Source organism: Lithobates pipiens, unplaced genomic scaffold (assembly GCF_037356315.1).
Source record: "Lithobates pipiens isolate NorthernLeopardFrog02 unplaced genomic scaffold, aLitPip1_a1.2 Scaffold_8, whole genome shotgun sequence".
Taxonomy (NCBI): Eukaryota; Metazoa; Chordata; class Amphibia; order Anura; family Ranidae; genus Lithobates; species Lithobates pipiens.
The window spans coordinates 552,862,731-552,881,236 of record NW_027507903.1 but is presented as its reverse complement, the minus strand read 5'-3'; the positions used below and the strand labels follow the sequence as shown (position 1 = coordinate 552,881,236).

The window sequence follows — 18,506 nt, the reverse complement described above, 5'->3', positions numbered from 1 at the left end:
ACCGCTGCCACTGCATAAAGAGACTTGTCAAAAGGACAGAAGGAGCTGACATGAGGATAAGATCCTATGTCTCCAGTAAGACTCCTATGGCTACGCTGGTTGTGAGCTATGACTGCCTCACCATCTTACCACACAGTGTAATTTCAGCCACACATCCTCCATACACCTTGTGCAGGAAGGGGAAAAAGTTTATCCTTCACCCAGTCCTTACTGGTTATAATGGGGAAAAACGCTCAAAATACACCTCACAGTGTCTCCTGCCAGAGGAAACACCAAAAATGAGGAGTCACCGGGGAAGCATGCCTTTTAAATCTAGACTGGGTGGTGTTTCCTAAGCAGGGAGGAGCCAAGGTCTCTCATAGGTGGCTGCCCTGAAAGACGATATGGGAAAAAACCTGTTATATTTATGGTTTAATTTTACAATTCCAACATTTAATTTATATTTTTGTACATCTGTAGATCCCTTCAAATAGTGCTGTCACCACTACTGACTACATCCCTAGTGAAAAATTAAGTGAACCGATATTCCATTTTTAAAGCTTTAAAAAGGAGTGGTTCAGCCTAAGAGAAGACACTATAATGAGTCTGCTATGGTTTGTTTAACCAAAAAAGCCTCTTGTGTAATTTTCTAGTTTAGTTTCACTTGACTGCACTAAGGCAACTCCCATCGCACTAATGAGACTACCTCAGTGGCCAAATGGATGATATAGGTTAGACCTCCACCATGAAATCACAGTCAAGCCCCAGTAATAAAGTGAAATAAAAAATCAGAGAAGGGCACAGAAGTAATTTTTTAGCCAATATCAGGTATCAATATCAGTAATAGCAGGTATTGGTCCTTTATTTTAAAAGTTTAACATTACAAAAAGGTTTATTTTAAACATAAAGCATAAATGACTACGCATGCAAGTAGAATTATAGGGGTCTGATAATGTTGCATGATATATATATATATATATATATATATATATAACTGTCACTTTAAGAATTAATAATATACTTGATTTGTTTTTTCCTTCTTAGATGGCTTGTTTCAATTCCTGGGAAATCGAAACTGTTGGATATGTGACACAATCTACTGATAAGAACCCAGAAAGCTGCTCAGATACCGCTGAAATCTCTTTTTTTTGCCTGTCACATGATGTGATGATGTAAACTATCAATTTAACGGTCCCCTTGCTACTAAGATATGAATGCTGATTGGACTAAACTATGCGATCACACGTACACACACATATACATACATACATATTATATATATATATATATATATATATATATATATATATATATATATATATATATATATATACACATACATACACACACACACACACACACACACACATACATTATATATATATATATATATATATATTTATTTATTTGTTTATTTAAACTTGATGTTTGCAAGTCAGACACTTTCACTTTATTGAGAACTGTGTATTGCGTTTCTCCACCGCAGTGTATGGAATAAAAGCACTGTTTCCTTTTTATCGATTTGGGCTCACTGTCAGAAAACATCAGAAAAAGGTCTTGATTTGGAGACTCCCTAACCTGATTTAACACGTGTAATGTTTATACTGCCTGGAGAAGGTCTACTAGAGCAAGTAAGATGGATGAAATGTCCCCATGTCCTTACCATGCTGTCTGCCACATATTGTACTAGAGGCTGATGGGGATTCAGGGCCAGCCCTGAAGCCTGTAATAGTTCCTGCTCATCCTCTGGAACTCCAGTGTCCTGTTGTAAGCGGGTCTTCAGAGACTGTAGTGTCTCCCCTTCAGCCACAGGATACATGTGTACACGGCCAGTCACCATGTTCAGTACGGAGAGCAGCTAGAAAGAAAAAAAAGCCAAAAGAATGGGATATGAAGTTTAATTGATCAGGCCAAGAACATCCACGTGACCGTAGAAATGGCCACTAACTCGCAAGTGTTTTGTATGAGGTGGAGACATTATACAAAGCCCCTTGTGGAAAGGGATGTGTAAATGTTTGGCACAGTTTAGTACATAATGATGATATGTAGAAGAATATATATTGGCCTAAACTGATGAATAAAAAAAAAAAAAAAAAAAAAAAAAACAACTTTTTTTTGGGATATTTATTATTGTAAAATTTTTTTTTTAAATATATACATTTTTTCAAAATGGTCAGTTTTTTTTTTATAGTGCAAAAAATAAAAACCGCAGAGGTGATCAAATACCACCAAAAGAAAGCTCTATTTGTGTGTGGGGGGGGGAGGGGGGACGTCAATATTGTTTGAGTACAACATCGCACGACCACGCAATTGTCAGCGTCGCAGTGCCGTATCTCAAAAAATTGCCTGGTCAGGGGGCAAATCCTTCTGGGGCTGAAGTGGTTAAGAAATAAAAAGAAAAAAGGGTGCAGTGTGTGTATTGTACTTATATTTCATGAACCCAAACTTTTTTTTCTTAGCTACAGTGATGTTACTTATCTTGTGTTGGGAAATTTTTATATGGTGGTCACACTTATACAATTTCTCCCATCATATCACTCACAGCTTGAAAGATGCAGTCATTGCTTACCTTGAGGTTAAGAATGGCATCCAAGGCTTGGAAACAGCCAACATCTGGATTTTGAGGATCTGTGCCCCTTTGTCTGGGGTGTCCCATTAACATGCACTTAAGCCAACGCTCTAGTTTACCAGCCAGGATCCTAAGATAGGAAAAAACTAGAGTTTTTTTCTACTCACTAATTCATAAGTAGCTCTGATAACTCCAGTGCTGCAGCATTAAAAGCCTTTTCAGCCTTTGACATTCCTTGAGTGTTCAATGACTGTGTCCCCATCTGCACCCCGGTTTCTCCTCCGACCCCCTATGTCACTACAGAATTCAGCAATGATGTGCGGTGTAGGCACAAAGAGTCAGAAAGTAGCAGAAGGACACGGGCATCCAAAACTCGCAAAAAAACATGATTCCTGTCTCCGAGTGGCTACGTTCACTCACTCCACTGTATCTATAGAGGGAGCCACAACTGCCAAACAGTTTAAACTTCAAACATGTCTGTCTTTGTTCTTCTACAGCATGGGTCTCAAACTGGTGGCCCTCCAGCTGATGCGGAACTACAAGTCCCATCATGCTTCTGCCTTTTTGAGTCATTCTGGTACTGTCAGCCTTGCAATGCCTCATTGGACTTGTGGTTTCCCAACAGTTGGAGGGCTGCCAGTTTGAGACCCCTGGTCTACAGTACGGTAGATTTGGAGATTAGAAGTTTAAAAGAGAAAGTTACGATTGTTTCATGTTTCAGTTTAGCTAACAAAAAGTGGTAAGGATACTGCATTTCTGCAAGATCAACAGGTATTTCCTGTACTTGCTAAAAATGTTCTTAGCATGAAAGAAAAAAAAAAAAAAAAGGGGGAAACTAATACAGCCACCATATACAGTAGAAGAACTGGTGAGCTGCAATAATTAACATTTAATTTTTGAGTTTATGATGCAAAGTTGGTATGATAACTTTAAAACTCTTAAAGCTAAAATAAACCTTCAACACAAAGATATGCCATAAGGCAGGGTCTTTTTATAGAAATTAATTTATCAGAGTCTGCTGAAAAAAACCTTTTCCTGGCCAGCTAGTAATTTTTTTCCTGCCCCCTGACTGTATTGGATGTGCAGTACAATGTACAGTGTCTGTATCTTACAGATGGAAGGAATGAAGCCGGAGGCCGAGATAATATAACTCCAGCATGCAAGCATAAGAGTCCCAACACTAATGCCTGCTCGATGGGTGAAACAAGATGACAGGTCCAGTCAAAGAGAAAAATAACATGACATTCAGCGGATGCATGAAGCTCAGATTCTGCTTTAAAGGACACAAAATAAAACCAAAACATTTGCAACATATGATGATCATTAGGCCCCTTTCACACGGGCTGTACGATCAGATCCACCTGTCAGTTTTTCAGGTGCACCCGATCAGACCCTCCATTCATCCCTATGGAGCGGCAGATGTCAGCGGTGGCATGTCTACTGACATCTGCCGTTATCTGATCCTGTCCGCAAAATCCAGAAGGATATAGTGTTCCCATTTTCCCATCTGTCTGGCGGATTAGATATAATTGGATCAAAATGGACAGGCAGTCAGTTTTCACCTGATCTCCCCATAGAGGAGAGCGGGACAGTGTCCGTTTCCACTCTGCACAGTGAGCGGAGATGGACCCGCTCAGCAAGGATAAGCTGAGTGATCCCCTTTTGAGCAAGCAGATCCCGCAAAAATGAAGGTGAAAGGGGCCCAAGAAGGGAGGCATATAACAGTACAGGAAACAGTCAAGCAGGTTCAGTCTTACGTGTTAAGGTTATTTGGTGTTGGCAGAACACTGGAGAACTTCACTGCTCCCAACAAGTCTTCGTACACCACAACATGTTCATTGCTTTTCTCTCGTACTTTTGCGTGCCTGAATAACAATAAACATACATATGTAACTTAGATGGCTGAGATCATAAAACCATAGAATACTAAAGACAGCTCTCATCTATGTTTACCCAAAATGTATAGATTGCATAGGGAATATGCTGTCAAAATGAATCCCCCAGTATTTTGGGCATTACAGTGATAAATTTGCACCCAAGTAGTTACCCACCTCCCATGCCAATTACAAGGTGTCCCAGTTTCAGAGAAAAAGATCCTTTCTTAATTGATTGATCTACATGTATATAGCAAGACGATGTTCTGCAACACTTTGCATAATTTAAAGCGGAGTTCCACCCAAAAGTGGAACTTCCGCTCATTTGTCTCCTCTCCCCCTCTGGGGGACAGGAACCTTGTTCCCACTTCCAGGAGTCCGGGCCGTGGCCTGTGACATCACCGCGGGGCTCCCTCCTCTTCTCCCTGGAGCCGAGCCAGTAGGAGAGAGGAGCGTGGCCTAGTGTATACCCAGTAGGGTTCCTAGCATGAAGCCGTAAGGCTACACTGCTGGGTACCCTTACCCGCAACGGCGGTGGTGCTGACATCGCTGGACTCCAAAACAGGTAAGTGTCCTATTGTTAAAAGCCAGCAGCTGCAGTATGTGTAGCTGCTGGCTTTTATTTATTTATTTATTTTGGGCAGAACACTGCTTTAAAGAGACTTTGTCACTGGGAGGACAGGGGGAAAAGCGATTCAGGTAAAAAGTGCAGGTGAACAAAGTTGCAAATACCTGCAGCAGTCTCAGTGGGGTTGATTTACTAAAGTTGGAGTGCAAAATCTGGTGCAGCTGTGCATATAGCCGATCAGTATCCAAGTTGACCTTGTTCAATTAAACTTTGACAAAAAACAAAAACAAAAAAACAGCTGCTTCAGATTTTACACTCTCCAGTTATAGTAAACCAACCCCTGTGTGTCCTGACATGCACAGCGTTGGCTTTCTCACTCATTCCCACCTCTTTCAGAACCTTTCTGGCCAGTGAGGCTGCCCATCATAGTTAGGGGCCAATAGGAATGTATAGGTGGGACTTTGTGTCAAGCTCTGACTCCAAACAGATATGTTGGAGCTTTAACTACAAGAATGGACCAGTATTCACTAGTCCAGTATTTACCCAAAACAGGAAGCGATTTGGGATACTGCTGCAAAAATGCACACCTTTAGGTGCCAATGCATCATGCCAAAAGCAGTTTGCCCCTTTCCCCCATCAATGACAAACTGGGTCAATTCACTAAGAGTTAAATAAGAGCAAATACAGTAAAATAACGCATGTGGTAAATCAGTTGGGAAATAATGAATGAATATTTTTTTTGACAGTTTGGTAACTACCGCATCTTTTATGTGGTAATTTATCGCATGTCAGTGATTAGGGGTTATTTAAGGTCATTTCCTTATAACATTTGTTATTTTTCCTTAGCAAAAAACGTTATCCAACTTTTTTTTTTTTTTACAGTAATCTGTATTTGGAGGTATTGAAATTTGAATTAGCATCTCAAATGTATGTCTCCTGCTTGGTAAGCCAAGATGTCTTTTCCATGTGTGCTCCTTTAATAAATCCATCATGCCATACATTCATAAAAATGTACACACAAGCCTTGCAAAAATGACCTGTACAAAATCCATAAAAAAAAAAAAAAAAAAAAACAATGCTGATAAGGCAGGGGAGAGATAAGATAGGTAGGCGTGTTTCACACGATAATTCGTGCTTTATCAATACCCCTAGGGCAGTGATGGCGAACCTTGGCACCCCAGATGTTTTGGAACTACATTTCCCATGATGCTCGACTACACTGCAGAGTGCATGAGCATCATGGTAAATGTAGCTCCAAAACATCTGGGGTGCCAAGGTTCACCATCACTGCCCTAGGGCTTTCACACTGGAGAGACAGCAGAGGCTGTTTCAGGGCGCCTGCAAAGTGTCCCAGTGTGAAAGGGGTCTTACTGTAAAATAAAGTATTTAAAGAAAGAAAAAAAAAAATTTTTGATATTCAATTTCAGCTGATGTTTACATTTAAGTGTGTGTGTGTTTTTTGTGTGTGTGTGTGTGTGTGTGTGTGTTTGTGTTTGTGTTTGTGTGTGTGTGTGTGTGTGTGTGTACTCACAATGTATAATGCCACATTTTTTGTGTGTCTACTGCTGGTAGAATAGTTTCAACTTTCTGTGGGTCCTCTGCAGCTGGAATTAGACCCCTTTCTACGGGTGGAAAAGTACCCCTTCCTGTGAGTGGAATTAGCCTCTCTGTGGGTGGAATGGCCCTTTCTGAGGGTTTGAATAGGTCCCCATTTCTGGTACCGTACTGCTTACAGACACCAAGAGGGTGGTGTTAAATATTGTGCCTTTTTTTTTCTCCGATATTTACCGCAATTTTTTTTTTTTCTTTGTTTACCGCAAATTATTTTTATTTTTTTATCAATTGGACTTTATTTACTACATGTGGTTTATCTTATGTAAAATTAGTAACATGATACCCTTACCGCATGCAGTGAAGCTTAGTGAATTGACCCCAAGGTCTCTTTAACCCCATGCCGAGCAGCTGGCGTCATACTGCCACAGGTCGACACGTTCCCAAGAATTGCCGTAGCTGTACGTCGGCCCTTTAAACAGCTCTAACAGGCAGGGGACATGGTGCACGTGTCTGCCGGCCACGTGGGCATGATAGCCAGAATGGGGATGCGTGTGGCACACATATCCCGATTTTGTCAGGAGAGGAGAGAAAGGTCATCTGTCCTTACTAGCTAGGAACAGTGATCTGGCTCCTCCTCTAGTAAGTCACATGCCCATACAGTTAGAAACACCTAGGGAACACATTTAAACCCTTGATCGCTCCCCTAGTGTTAACCCCTTCCCTGCCAGTGACATTTACACAGTAATCAGTGCATTTTTAGAGCACTGATCGCTGCATAAATGTAAATGGTGCCAAAAATTTGTCAAACGTGTCCGATCTGTCCGCCGCAATGTCGCAGTCCCACTAAGATAAATAAATCGCAGATCGCCACCATTACTAGTAAAAAAAAAAAAAAAAATCTATTCCTTAATTTGTAGACACTATAACATTTGTGCGAAACAATCAATATACGCTTATTGCGATTTTTTTTACCAAAAATATGTAGAGGAATACCGGTATATACTGGCCTAAACTGATGAAGACTTTTTTTTTTTTTACTTTTTTCGGATATTATAGCAAACTGTATAAAATCATTTCTTTTTTTTCAAAATTGTCGCTTTTGTTTATAGCACAAAAAATAAAAAACTGCAGGGGGTGATCAAATACCACCAAAAGAAAACTATTTGTGAGGAAAATTTTGTCTTTGGGTACAGCGTTGCACAACCGCCCAATTGTCAGTTAAAACGATGCAATGCCGTATCGCAAAAAAATGGACTGGTCATTAAGGGTGAAATTCTTCTGGTCCTTAGGTGTTAACAGGCCAAATAACATAACGCAGTGATTTGGGGAAGGAGCACATGTAAATATTAAAAACACCTACACTATTCAAAATTAAACATATGAGACAAAGGGTAGTTTGATAATTGTATTTAAAGTAGAACTCCAGCTATTTACCCCCCCCCCCCCACCAAGGAATTTAGTAGAAAATAAATTATAACACGGCCCATCCATTGTCAGTGTCATCCCCCTTCCATCCCCTGCAGCAGCCACTCACAGGCACTGGGGAGCCAGAACTGCAGGATCGAGTGACTGGACCAGATTAAAAATAGGTAAGTACACACAGATCTTTTTTATGCAGGATAGGAAGGAGTAGGAAAGAGGGAACGTTTTTTTAAGAATAGACTTTTCTTCCACTTTAGACTCTGCAAGCACACTATACAAGCAGCATCAAATAGAACAATTTTCCTTACCACTGCACTGGCTGCCAGTTAGGAAGAAATGGACGAAATCCTGTTATACATTCAAATGCCAGGGTGCCAAAACTCCAGTAATCCACAGTGACAGTGTATTTCTGCTGTTCCAGTAATTCCGGGGCCTGAAAAATGAGGAGTAAATCACAAAATATTGAGCAACTGTGGGCAAAAAAAAAAAAGCAGACAATGAGGTTAAATGGAGGAATAAGATGGGATTATAACACCTATTTGGTTGTCATTGCCATCTGTGCCACTGTATCACCAGATTTGTCCCGTTTACTATCAGTGAAAGTGAGATTTAAAAAAAATATATATATATAATACCAACTTTTGGATTGTCCCCAGAAAAGTGACAGAGGGGAAATTTTTCAATTGGGACACCAATTCTGGTGCGTGGTGGTGGGCTATGCTAAAGGAATTCCCTTAATTTGAAGAGATTTCCCCTCACTTCTTGCTTTGGGTATGAGACAGAAAATGATAGGAAACCTCCCCAATGGGACACAGATATAAAAATAAATAAAAATAAAAATACTGATGATATATAAACAGTGGGGGGTTTGCACGGAGCTCGTTTGCTCTGTGCAAACCCTGCATATTAAAAGCATAATGGGCTTGTATGCATTGCATACTATCCCATTATGTGACACTTTCCTGCAATTGAAGTCCGCGTTGTCCTCTGCGCAGGCCGCGTTCCTCTTCAACCTTCTTCCTTCCGGGGCCACGGACGCTGGGCTCTGTGGCTGGTTGGAGCTGCGTGATGTCACTCCCACACATGCATGCAAGAGCCGTCAGTCACGGCACACGCTGGGGAAGAAACGGCACAGAGGTCCGTTTCTTCCCAGCGCATGAACGCTCTGGTCAGGAAGGGGGGCAGGGAGGGTAAATCTTCCAGGGCTGAAGTGGTTTATTTCCATATGTGTGCTCAGTATGGGGATAAAGTTCTCTCCTGTGGAGTAGTTTTTGAGTGGGAGGTTATGGAACACCCAGCTGATAGTCCGGATTTAGCTCCACCCGATTTCCACTTTTCTGGACCGCTCAAAGACGCTTTAAGGGAAAGAAGATTTTCATGCGATAATGATGTGAAAGCAACGGTGCAAAAAAAGTTGGTACAATACTGGGAAAATTCATCGAAAAGGAAGGCGATTACTTTTCTACATAATGTCATTTGTTTTTGAAATTCTTAATAAATTACTTAAAAAAATAAATAATGAATCAATCAATCCCCATTTTAGGAGAGGTGTGTGCGCACGTACACATATACATACTGGATTTATTTATTTTTTAATTAACACTTTTTTTTTTTTCAATGGAGACCAATAAGTGTAATAAAAAAATAAAAAAAAATAACGGCCGATCCGTGTCCTATGCACTCTGCTACATTATATCAACGAGTCTATTCAAGTCCTCACAGTTCTTACCTTGGGCAACAAAACAATCCCCCCCCCATGTTTGCACATAAGGAGAGGGGAAAGGGGAACTATAGGTTATCAAACAAAACTACTGGGCATGGCTGACACCATTTAATGAGATTTCAGTACAGAAAAGGCACTGTGTTGCCAGCTCATAATAAAGAAATGAAAAGCAAGACACATACACACACACATATTACGGAGATATAGATATATATCTAGCTATATCTCCACACACACGCATATGCATGCATACACACAAACACACACACTATAAATATATATTTCCTTTTTTATAGGTGATGACATTAGCTTAGTTTTCAGGGGCTTAAAGATATAGTGGTGGAGAAAAAGCCTTATGCCGCGTACACACGAGCGGACTTTTCAACATCCAAAGTCCGACGGACTGATTCCGTCAGACTATTCGATCGTGTGTGGGCTGCAACGGACTTTTGATTCGCCAAAGTCTGACGGACTTTAGAATATGGAACATGCTTCAAATTTTTCCGACGGAACTCCGCCGGACCCGGTCCCTTCGAAAAATTCGCTCGTGTGTATGCTATTCCGACGGACTAAAACCGACGCTAGGGCAGCTATTGGCTACTGGCTATGAACTTCCTTATTCGAGTCCAGTCATACGTCATCACGTTCGAATCCGTCGGAGTTTAGTGTGATTGTGTGTGGCCAAGTCCGCTCAGTCGAAAAGTCCGTCAGAACTCTGTCAGAACTCCGGCAGAACTCCTTCGGAAGTCTGTCGGACATAAGTCCTCTCGTGTGTATGGGGCTTTATAACGATCTTCCCAGTGAATGGAGTGCATGTCAGCACAAGTCCGACCATAAGAGAACAGGCAGCTTTTCTCCCAGAACAGATAGAAAACTGACCACACTGGGAAGAATGTGCATCTATGCCTAATGTAGTCAGTTTTTATAGGAAAGCAGAGGGACTGGCAAGATCACCAGGTTCTTCAAAGAAAGTAATAAAAGCAGGACAAGATACTTTTTAACACAAGTACATGGCACAGCAGGTCCATATCAGGCATTTGAAATATTGGGGTAACATATTCTTCAAGAGCCAAGAGAATTCCTGCAAATACATTTTTTATGTACTTGCATGGATAAACCATGGTTAACTTTGCATTTTATTTCCATAATTCACATTTAAATATTGTAACACAAACAGCCAGTGAGAGGTAGGGGCAGAGGCAAGCAGGCATCTAGTCCATGCAAGTGAAAGTTGTACCTCCTTTATCAAGAGATTTGCAAGACATCTTGACCAGGTACTCATTAAAGCATTTGTAAAGCCAACATTTTATATTCTGGATATGTGCCTGCTGTACCATGTACTTGTATGAAAAAGTATCCTGTTCTCTTTGTGTTCCTGCCAGTACCACTGCTTTTCTATTAAAAACTGACCACACTAAACAGATGAACAGTCAGTTCAGCTATGCTAGGAACTCCGCCTGCTCTCCTCTGATGATCAGACTTATCCTAATACCCTCCTCCCTCCTTTTGCACAGCCTTTCACAGAGAAGATCAGTGTGATGCATCTTCTCCTCCCCCAGCTCTTGCAGCTGAGAACAGAGATTACAGAATGACTTTTTTTTTTAATCTATACACAAAGGTTTTGCATTAATATACATTTTAAACTGAATGGGTTGTTTTACAAAGTGAGGGTTTACATACAATTTAAGATGTCTGCAAAAGACCTGCCAGCAATTTTTACAGGAATAAAATAATACATATTAATAAACTTGTTCTGAGTCCAGTTCTCACCATCTCTTTGCAGTAACATTGGGGTGGGGTTGATTTACTAAAACTGGAGAGTGCAAACTCTGGGCGCAGTTCTGCATAGAAACCAATCAGCTTCCAGGTTTTATTCTCAAAGCTTAATTGAACAAGCTGAAGTTAAAAGCTGATTGGCTACCATGCACCAGATTTTGCATTTGTCAGTTTTAGTAAACGAACCCCACAGTGTGTGCGCTACCACAATACGCAGCAACACACATTCAAGACATTGGTGCCTTGAGTTTCTACGTATTCTGAATAGCACCCAACTCATCTGCCGACAGATTTCCATCGTGACCTACCAGACTCTAAAAACAGTGCATGCACACAGAGGGACATTACTCCTCATCTGCACTGTGTTTTCCTGCAACGTTCCTGAGAACACCACCAACCTAGCATCACTTCACATTTATTAAACAAAAAAACCCAAATAAGCCTTATTTTAACTAAAGACAGGAAGTCTAAGGAGTTAAACGTTTCCCAGTTTGATTTACTGTTTGATAAGGGTGACTAGGCTATGAGAAATTTCTCTCTTCAAAAGGACCTTGCTGCGTTTTTATCTGGCTGGAGTACATTATATAAATAACCAATCCAATGTGCGCTTCCTTTCCCACAGAAGCGGTGACAAACATTAGACATTTGCTTAAAGCAGAACTCACTCTCGATCAGCATTGACTATTTTTAATCCTTATGCTGCTAGCATTAGTAAATATATAGGAAAGAATAGCAATGTTTGCTTGTTAAAAAAAAAAAAAAAAAAAAAAAAAAAAAATTTCTTCAATAACTTCCTGGTTTTCATGCCTAGGCAAATGATGTCATATCCCAGGAGTCTTCAGGAGGGGAGGAGGGGTTTTCTCAGCTAAGCACACCCTCTTGGCTGCATGCCTAAACCTAAGGGCAGATAGATTCCAGGAAGTAAATGCTACACTAGTCATCTGCCCTTCATCAAGATGTCCATGGCCAGAAATGCCAGGTGGTGTTTTTCAAAGCGATTTCTCAACAAAATAAAGCATGGATGGAAGGGCGAGTTTGCGTTGAATATTAAAATTAATTCAATAGGATTTTGGTTTGTATGGCTCACCGCCTAAGGCCCCTTTCACACATGTGGACAGTATGTCCATATTTCATCCATCCGTTTGCGGATGAAATACGGACATACATGCATTCCTATGGGATAGCTGGTGTCTGCAGATGAACATCCGCAGACATCCAATATCGTCCGTCTCCACTATAGTCCGATTCTGCAGACGGAGGAAAATCCTATTTTTCTATCCGTCTGCAGAGCGGATCAGATGAACACGGACAGGTGGTCTGTGTTCATCTGATCCCCCATAGAGGAGAATGGAGATCTGACAGGGCGGTCCCTGCACATTATGCCGGGACTGCCCTGTCATCCACCGGCTCAGCGGGGATAAACGGAGCGATCCCTGCTGAGCAAACGGATCATCACGGGGCGGATCATTATGGATCCGTCCCGTGTGAAAGGGGCCTAACTGTAAATCTATGTCATTATATTGACGTTAAATACCAGGGTTATGGCAGCAGCTAGTTATTTACAGCAGACGGCCAGCTATCAGATAAAGTGGTCTAAGGTCATTTTTATAGGGCAGCGGGAGAGGTGCCCCTCACGTGTCCCACTCCTGCCGCTCAGCCTTAAAGGAATGGGTTTTTTCCCCCCTCTAATGGCCCGTACACACAATCCAAATATCGTACAAAAACTGCCGTCCGAGGAAGAATCGTACGATTTTCGGATCGTGTGTACACCACTTTCGAGAGCCGATCACAGCAGTTCATCCGATATTATTCGATCAGACAAGCACGAGTTTCTCTGAGTCAATCATTTTTAGTAATAGAGCCCTATTCGCATTAGTCTGTGAAGAACGTAGTTGCTTTCAGTGTATGTTTTGGATGATGGCTATTTCTTCCTTCATTACATAAGTGCCTTTGTTTTATATAAACAATATCACTGTCCATGATTTAACTTCACTTAAAGCTGAACTTGAGGCATAAGAACTTTCATTTAAAGTGATTGTAAAGTCAAATGTTTTAAAAATTACAATGGAATTGCACAGAGCAGCCCTGATCCTCCTTTTCTCAGGTCCCCTGCTGGCACTCTTGCCTCCCCCCATATCTCTCTTTTTTTATCTTTATTTTATTATTACCGTATTTTCCGGCGTATAAGACGACCTTTTGCATGTAAAAAAATTGGCCAAAAAGCAGGGGTCGTCTTATACGCCGGGTCAGCCCCTCGGATGCCAGCTGGGTGTTCGGTAATACTGTATGTAGCTTCGGCTACATACAGTATATACCGCTGAGCCAATCCTGGTGAGCGATGTATTCAAATGAATACAAAGCCTGCTCGGATTGGAGTAACGACCTCTGCCAATCCGAGCAGGCTACTCTGTAGCCTGCTCTGATTGGCTTGGAGAGTCAGAGCGGCGCGGGCTGATGATGTTACAGCCTCTGCCAATCCAAGCAGGCTTTGTATTCATTAATAGAATACATCGCTCGCTGTGATTGGCTCCAGCAAATGCAGGAAGAAGGAAGAAATATGAAGCCTCGGAAGCCTCGAAAGCCAGGTCGTCTTATACGGTAAGTACAGTTTTAAAAGAGTTTGTCCTGTAAGATTAGGGGGTCGTCTTATATGCCGGGTCGCCTTATACACCGGCAAATACGGTATGCTAAAAGCATACATTTTCATACAATAAAATAAAACAACAAGGACAAGGACAACATAAGATACAGAGACCACAACACATGTGAATCAGAGCATATAGCACAAAGCACCACTGCTGAAATAATAGCCACAGGGGCATGCCAAGTATCCTGAACATGAAAACAAGGATGTCACCCTCTAAACTTGGGGTCAGATTGTTGGTGGGAGATGGTAATTATCGGGGGGCTGGCTCTAATGTTAAAAAGCCTCCAAAGTCAACAGCTTAATGGGCCCCACCAAGAGAAGAATCCAGCAAGAACAAGTCCACAAACATCAAGACAGCGACCACATCAATCTGGGAGCGAGGCAAGTATAAGAGGACATTTTACCTAAACATTTTTTTACCCAATGCCCGGAAATGGTAAAAAAAAAATGCTTAGGCTTTAGAACCACATTAAATATATCCTTTAACCCCTTAATGACAGAGGGTAAAACAAATCACGCCTGAACTCAGTTTTGCAACCTTGAGAAAAAGATAGAAATGTAGCTCTGTAGCCATGTAAAAATAATAGTGACATCACTGTGATGCACATAGCCTGCACAGACAGTTGAGGGAGGGACCCAGCAGGCCCACCCACTACAGGCTACTTACAGAAAACTACAGGAGGGGGTGAAGACCAGACCAGTCACCGTGCACAAGCAGAGAAAGAGCAGCAGTGACCAGTCTGTATTACAGGAAGCCCCTGCACAGAGGTAATGTTTTACACTGGATTACTACACTGATCTAGTAGAAATACAAAAATCAAACCAAGATTCAAGTAATACCACACGACTCTTGTATTTGCTTATACTAGAGTTCAGTTTTAAAAACTTATAGGTGTTTATGGATTCTGTTCAGAATATGAAACAATTGATTAAATTTATTAAAGGCACCTCTGCTTCCCATTGCTCAGATACATCCTGGCATGCATTTGTAAATTTGGTTACTTACCAGATACTGTAAGGTGCCCACAAAGGAGGTGCACAAACTGCCCTGGTCCAGTTCCTTGGCATATCCCAAGTCTATTATCTTATGAATCAGCTAGAAATAAAAAGATATATACATATAACAGCTGACAAAAAATAGAATTATTTTGATTCTTTGAAAAATGTATCCTGCCCTTGGAGAACTTTAATGCTTCTGAAGTGAACAGTAAAATTAACATATTATAATAGTATAATACCAGTTCTGGCATGTTAGGATTCTCCATAAGGGTTAGTGTGCATGGTTACTTGGAATCTGTGTTGCTGTTGGAGATTAATAAAATGCCCCATGTGTTTACCAGGCAATAGCTCCTGTTTGTGACACCTTCAGCAAGAACTTGACAAGCTTTTTTGATTCTTGTCAGCAACAAGCTGGGGTTTATTTACCAAAGTTGGAGAGTGCACAATCAGGCTCACTTCTGCATGGAAACCAATCAGCTTCCAGGTTTTATAGCCAAAGCGTAATTGAACAAGCTGAGGTTAGAAGCCGATTGGTTTCTATGTAGAAGTGAGCCTAATTTTGCACTTTCCAGCATTGGTAAATAAACCCCACTACGTCAGCCATTCGTCCAGAATCATACAAAGACAACAACAGACACCTATGCAATGCAAAGTATCCACAGACTTTCATAGAGCCACGTGCAGCATTCAAATCACAGCAATCCAAAGCAATGGAAATGCACATGTGGATTACCACTAACATTCATTTACAAGTTAAACATTAAACGCAGCATTTTAATTTCGTTTTCATTTCTGTCAATCGCTTACCAAACACCGGTGAACACACATTAAAAGTACCCCTATAGGCGAAATTCCCTTTAATGATCAGCTAAGCACTGTGCCATGTCAACCTACCCTGCTCTCCCCTTGCTGCAACACAATGTTTTCTGGCTTCAGATCTCTGTGGATTATTCTGTTCTCATGGAGATACCGGAGAGCTGAAGCTGTAAAAATAAATAAATAAGCAGAAAATATGTGTAATACTGCAATAGATAGTAATAAAAAAAAAAAGGAAGAATCACGCCAGTGTGCACAGGTTTACCATTCTGTCCTACTTCAAGAATGGACAAGGATTAAACCATATCCTATTCAGTGATGTCATGAGAATGCTAATGCTTTTCTATTTAGTAATTTATATTATTCTGTTTGCAAATGGGAACTGTCCCCCATATGTAGTTGTGGCCTGTGCTTTACCATGTGCACACAAAACAGCACAAGCGCCTCATGGAAAGCACACCAAGAAATATACTTATATTATTATAAAACTCAAAATTTAAGTTGTCACCAAAGCGAGATTAGAGAATATGAGAGAAAGTTTTTCAGTGTAGACACTCGTTCTGATGACAGTTGTCCAAAGTGGGATTTATGCATTTTAGAGATCTTCTTGGAATGCCTTCAAGACAGGATAACGGAAATCTCTCCAGAAGGACACAGGTATTTTACCCAAATTTACAAAAAATAAATAAAAAAGAGTTCTGTCTACCCCCATAAGGGCTGGCATATGACCCACATGAACCTTGCATACATGTATTTGCCCTTTCACTATATTTAAGGTCATCACAGAGTCCATCAAAGTATAAAATAGATATATAGAATGCTAGAATGATATACAAAGCAACTTACAGATGGGATGCTTTGTAGTAGCAAGAGGAAAATTTGTTTTAGGCTTCAAAGGTGCAAAGTCCCACACTGCTGTGTCCAGAGCTGTGCATCTGTCCATGTACAGATCTAAACACTGGTATGTGCAAGAAAACCCATACAGTCACTGTGTCCCTCCAGGCTGTAATGAATTTTGGCAGGCTGGTTGCAGTAACAAACACCTGTCATTTCACAAGAACCTCCGCACAAGTCTATGCGCCTAAAAAAAAATGACGACTTATTTTATGTAAGACCTGCAGATCCCAGTTTACTTAACCCATTGGAGCCAGCTATCACTAACCCTTTAAGGTGTTTGGCACTGCAGGAGGGGGGGCGGGGCAGGACCCGTGACCACTATGATTAGCTGTCACGTGATCAGAAACTCCCGATCACAAAAAGCGATCAGGAGCTTTTTGTGATTCCCGATCACTGTGTTGGGAGGGTGCGCGCTCTATCAGCCCTAATGCATGCAAACATGCGGCCCCATGGCGCCAAGGCCCAGGTGCCAAGAGGTCGAAGCCCAGGGGTTAAAGTGGTGGTAAAGTCAGTTGGATGATTTTTACCTACAGGTAACCCTAGAATAAGGATCACCTGTAGGTACAGTAAATATCTCCTAAACGTGCACTGGTTAGGAGATATTTACTTTAGCAGCAGGCGGTGACGTCACCGGAGCATGCAAACTGAAGCTCCTACATCGGTGACATTGCACCGCTAGAGGGTCTCAATGTCTGGTAAGTCCGTAATAATGTGCTAACATGCAGTGCATACTAGAACATTATGACTTGGGCACAGGGCCCTTTTTTTTTTAAGTCAGCTCAATGAGCAATAAATGCCGATTGGCTTTCTGTAGTTTGTATGTGGCTTTTTACTTATTAAATAAGCCAGTAGCTGTATACATTTAGAACAATACTCACAGATATCAGTCAGGAGAGTAAGGATCGCTCCTTCTTTCAGTCCACAACAATTTTCATATTGATTCAAGTGCTATATAGAAGTAAAAATCAAATCAATGCAAAAAAATACAGGAAAAGTCAAGTTTTTTCAACTGCCTACATACTGAGTTATTATACACATCACATGTTTTATGTGGCAGACTACATCCTGCAGTATGTTCAGCAAGCATGATTTAAATTATGAAGACATTTACTATTATCATCTGCAGCCTAAAGACTGACAGACTGATCTAGTAAGATCTGAGCACAGTACACTTAAACAACTGATAAGATGTCATTTTTCTAGCACAGGAAAAAAATGGAAGCTCCAGACTGGCTGCAATGACCAAGCAACACAAAAGTAGCAACTGCTCCAATCAATTTTTAATTAGCTTTTTAAAATTAAGTGAACATGAAAAGGCCAGGTATGCATACTCCCGTTTCTTTTTAATCACTTCAATAAACGGCAACCCCCTTCCTGCCCAGGCCAATTTTCAGCGCGGTCATATTTTAAATGACAATTGCACGGTAATGCAACACTGTACCCATAGAAATTGCTAACATTTTTTTCACACAAATAGAGCTTTTTTTTTAATGGTATTTAATCACCACTGGGGTTTTTATTTTTTGCTAAATTAAAATTTTGGAAAAAAAAAAAAAAGTTTATTACTTGTGTTTTAAATTTTGCAATAAAAAAAAAAAAATCTCTTTATAAAATTTAGGTCAAAATGCAATTTGCTACATTTATTTGGTGAAAATAACCCAAATCAGTGACTTATAAGTCTG

At 40.8% G+C, this 18,506-nt stretch overlaps 1 protein-coding gene across 1 annotated transcript in view; it reads right to left on the bottom strand.

The window, feature by feature from the left end:
- Nucleotides 1-18,506, bottom strand: part of IKBKB (inhibitor of nuclear factor kappa B kinase subunit beta) — a 74,158-nt gene that overhangs the window by 39,004 nt on the left and 16,648 nt on the right. Inside the window, exons 5-11 of the mRNA XM_077469925.1 lie at nucleotides 17,703-17,772; nucleotides 16,006-16,094; nucleotides 15,119-15,208; nucleotides 8,275-8,399; nucleotides 4,306-4,413; nucleotides 2,549-2,678; nucleotides 1,643-1,837 (exon numbers count right to left, since the gene is read on the bottom strand). Coding sequence (XP_077326051.1) covers nucleotides 1,643-1,837; nucleotides 2,549-2,678; nucleotides 4,306-4,413; nucleotides 8,275-8,399; nucleotides 15,119-15,208; nucleotides 16,006-16,094; nucleotides 17,703-17,772 — 807 coding nt within the window. The remainder of the gene's footprint in view (nucleotides 1-1,642; nucleotides 1,838-2,548; nucleotides 2,679-4,305; nucleotides 4,414-8,274; nucleotides 8,400-15,118; nucleotides 15,209-16,005; nucleotides 16,095-17,702; nucleotides 17,773-18,506) is intronic.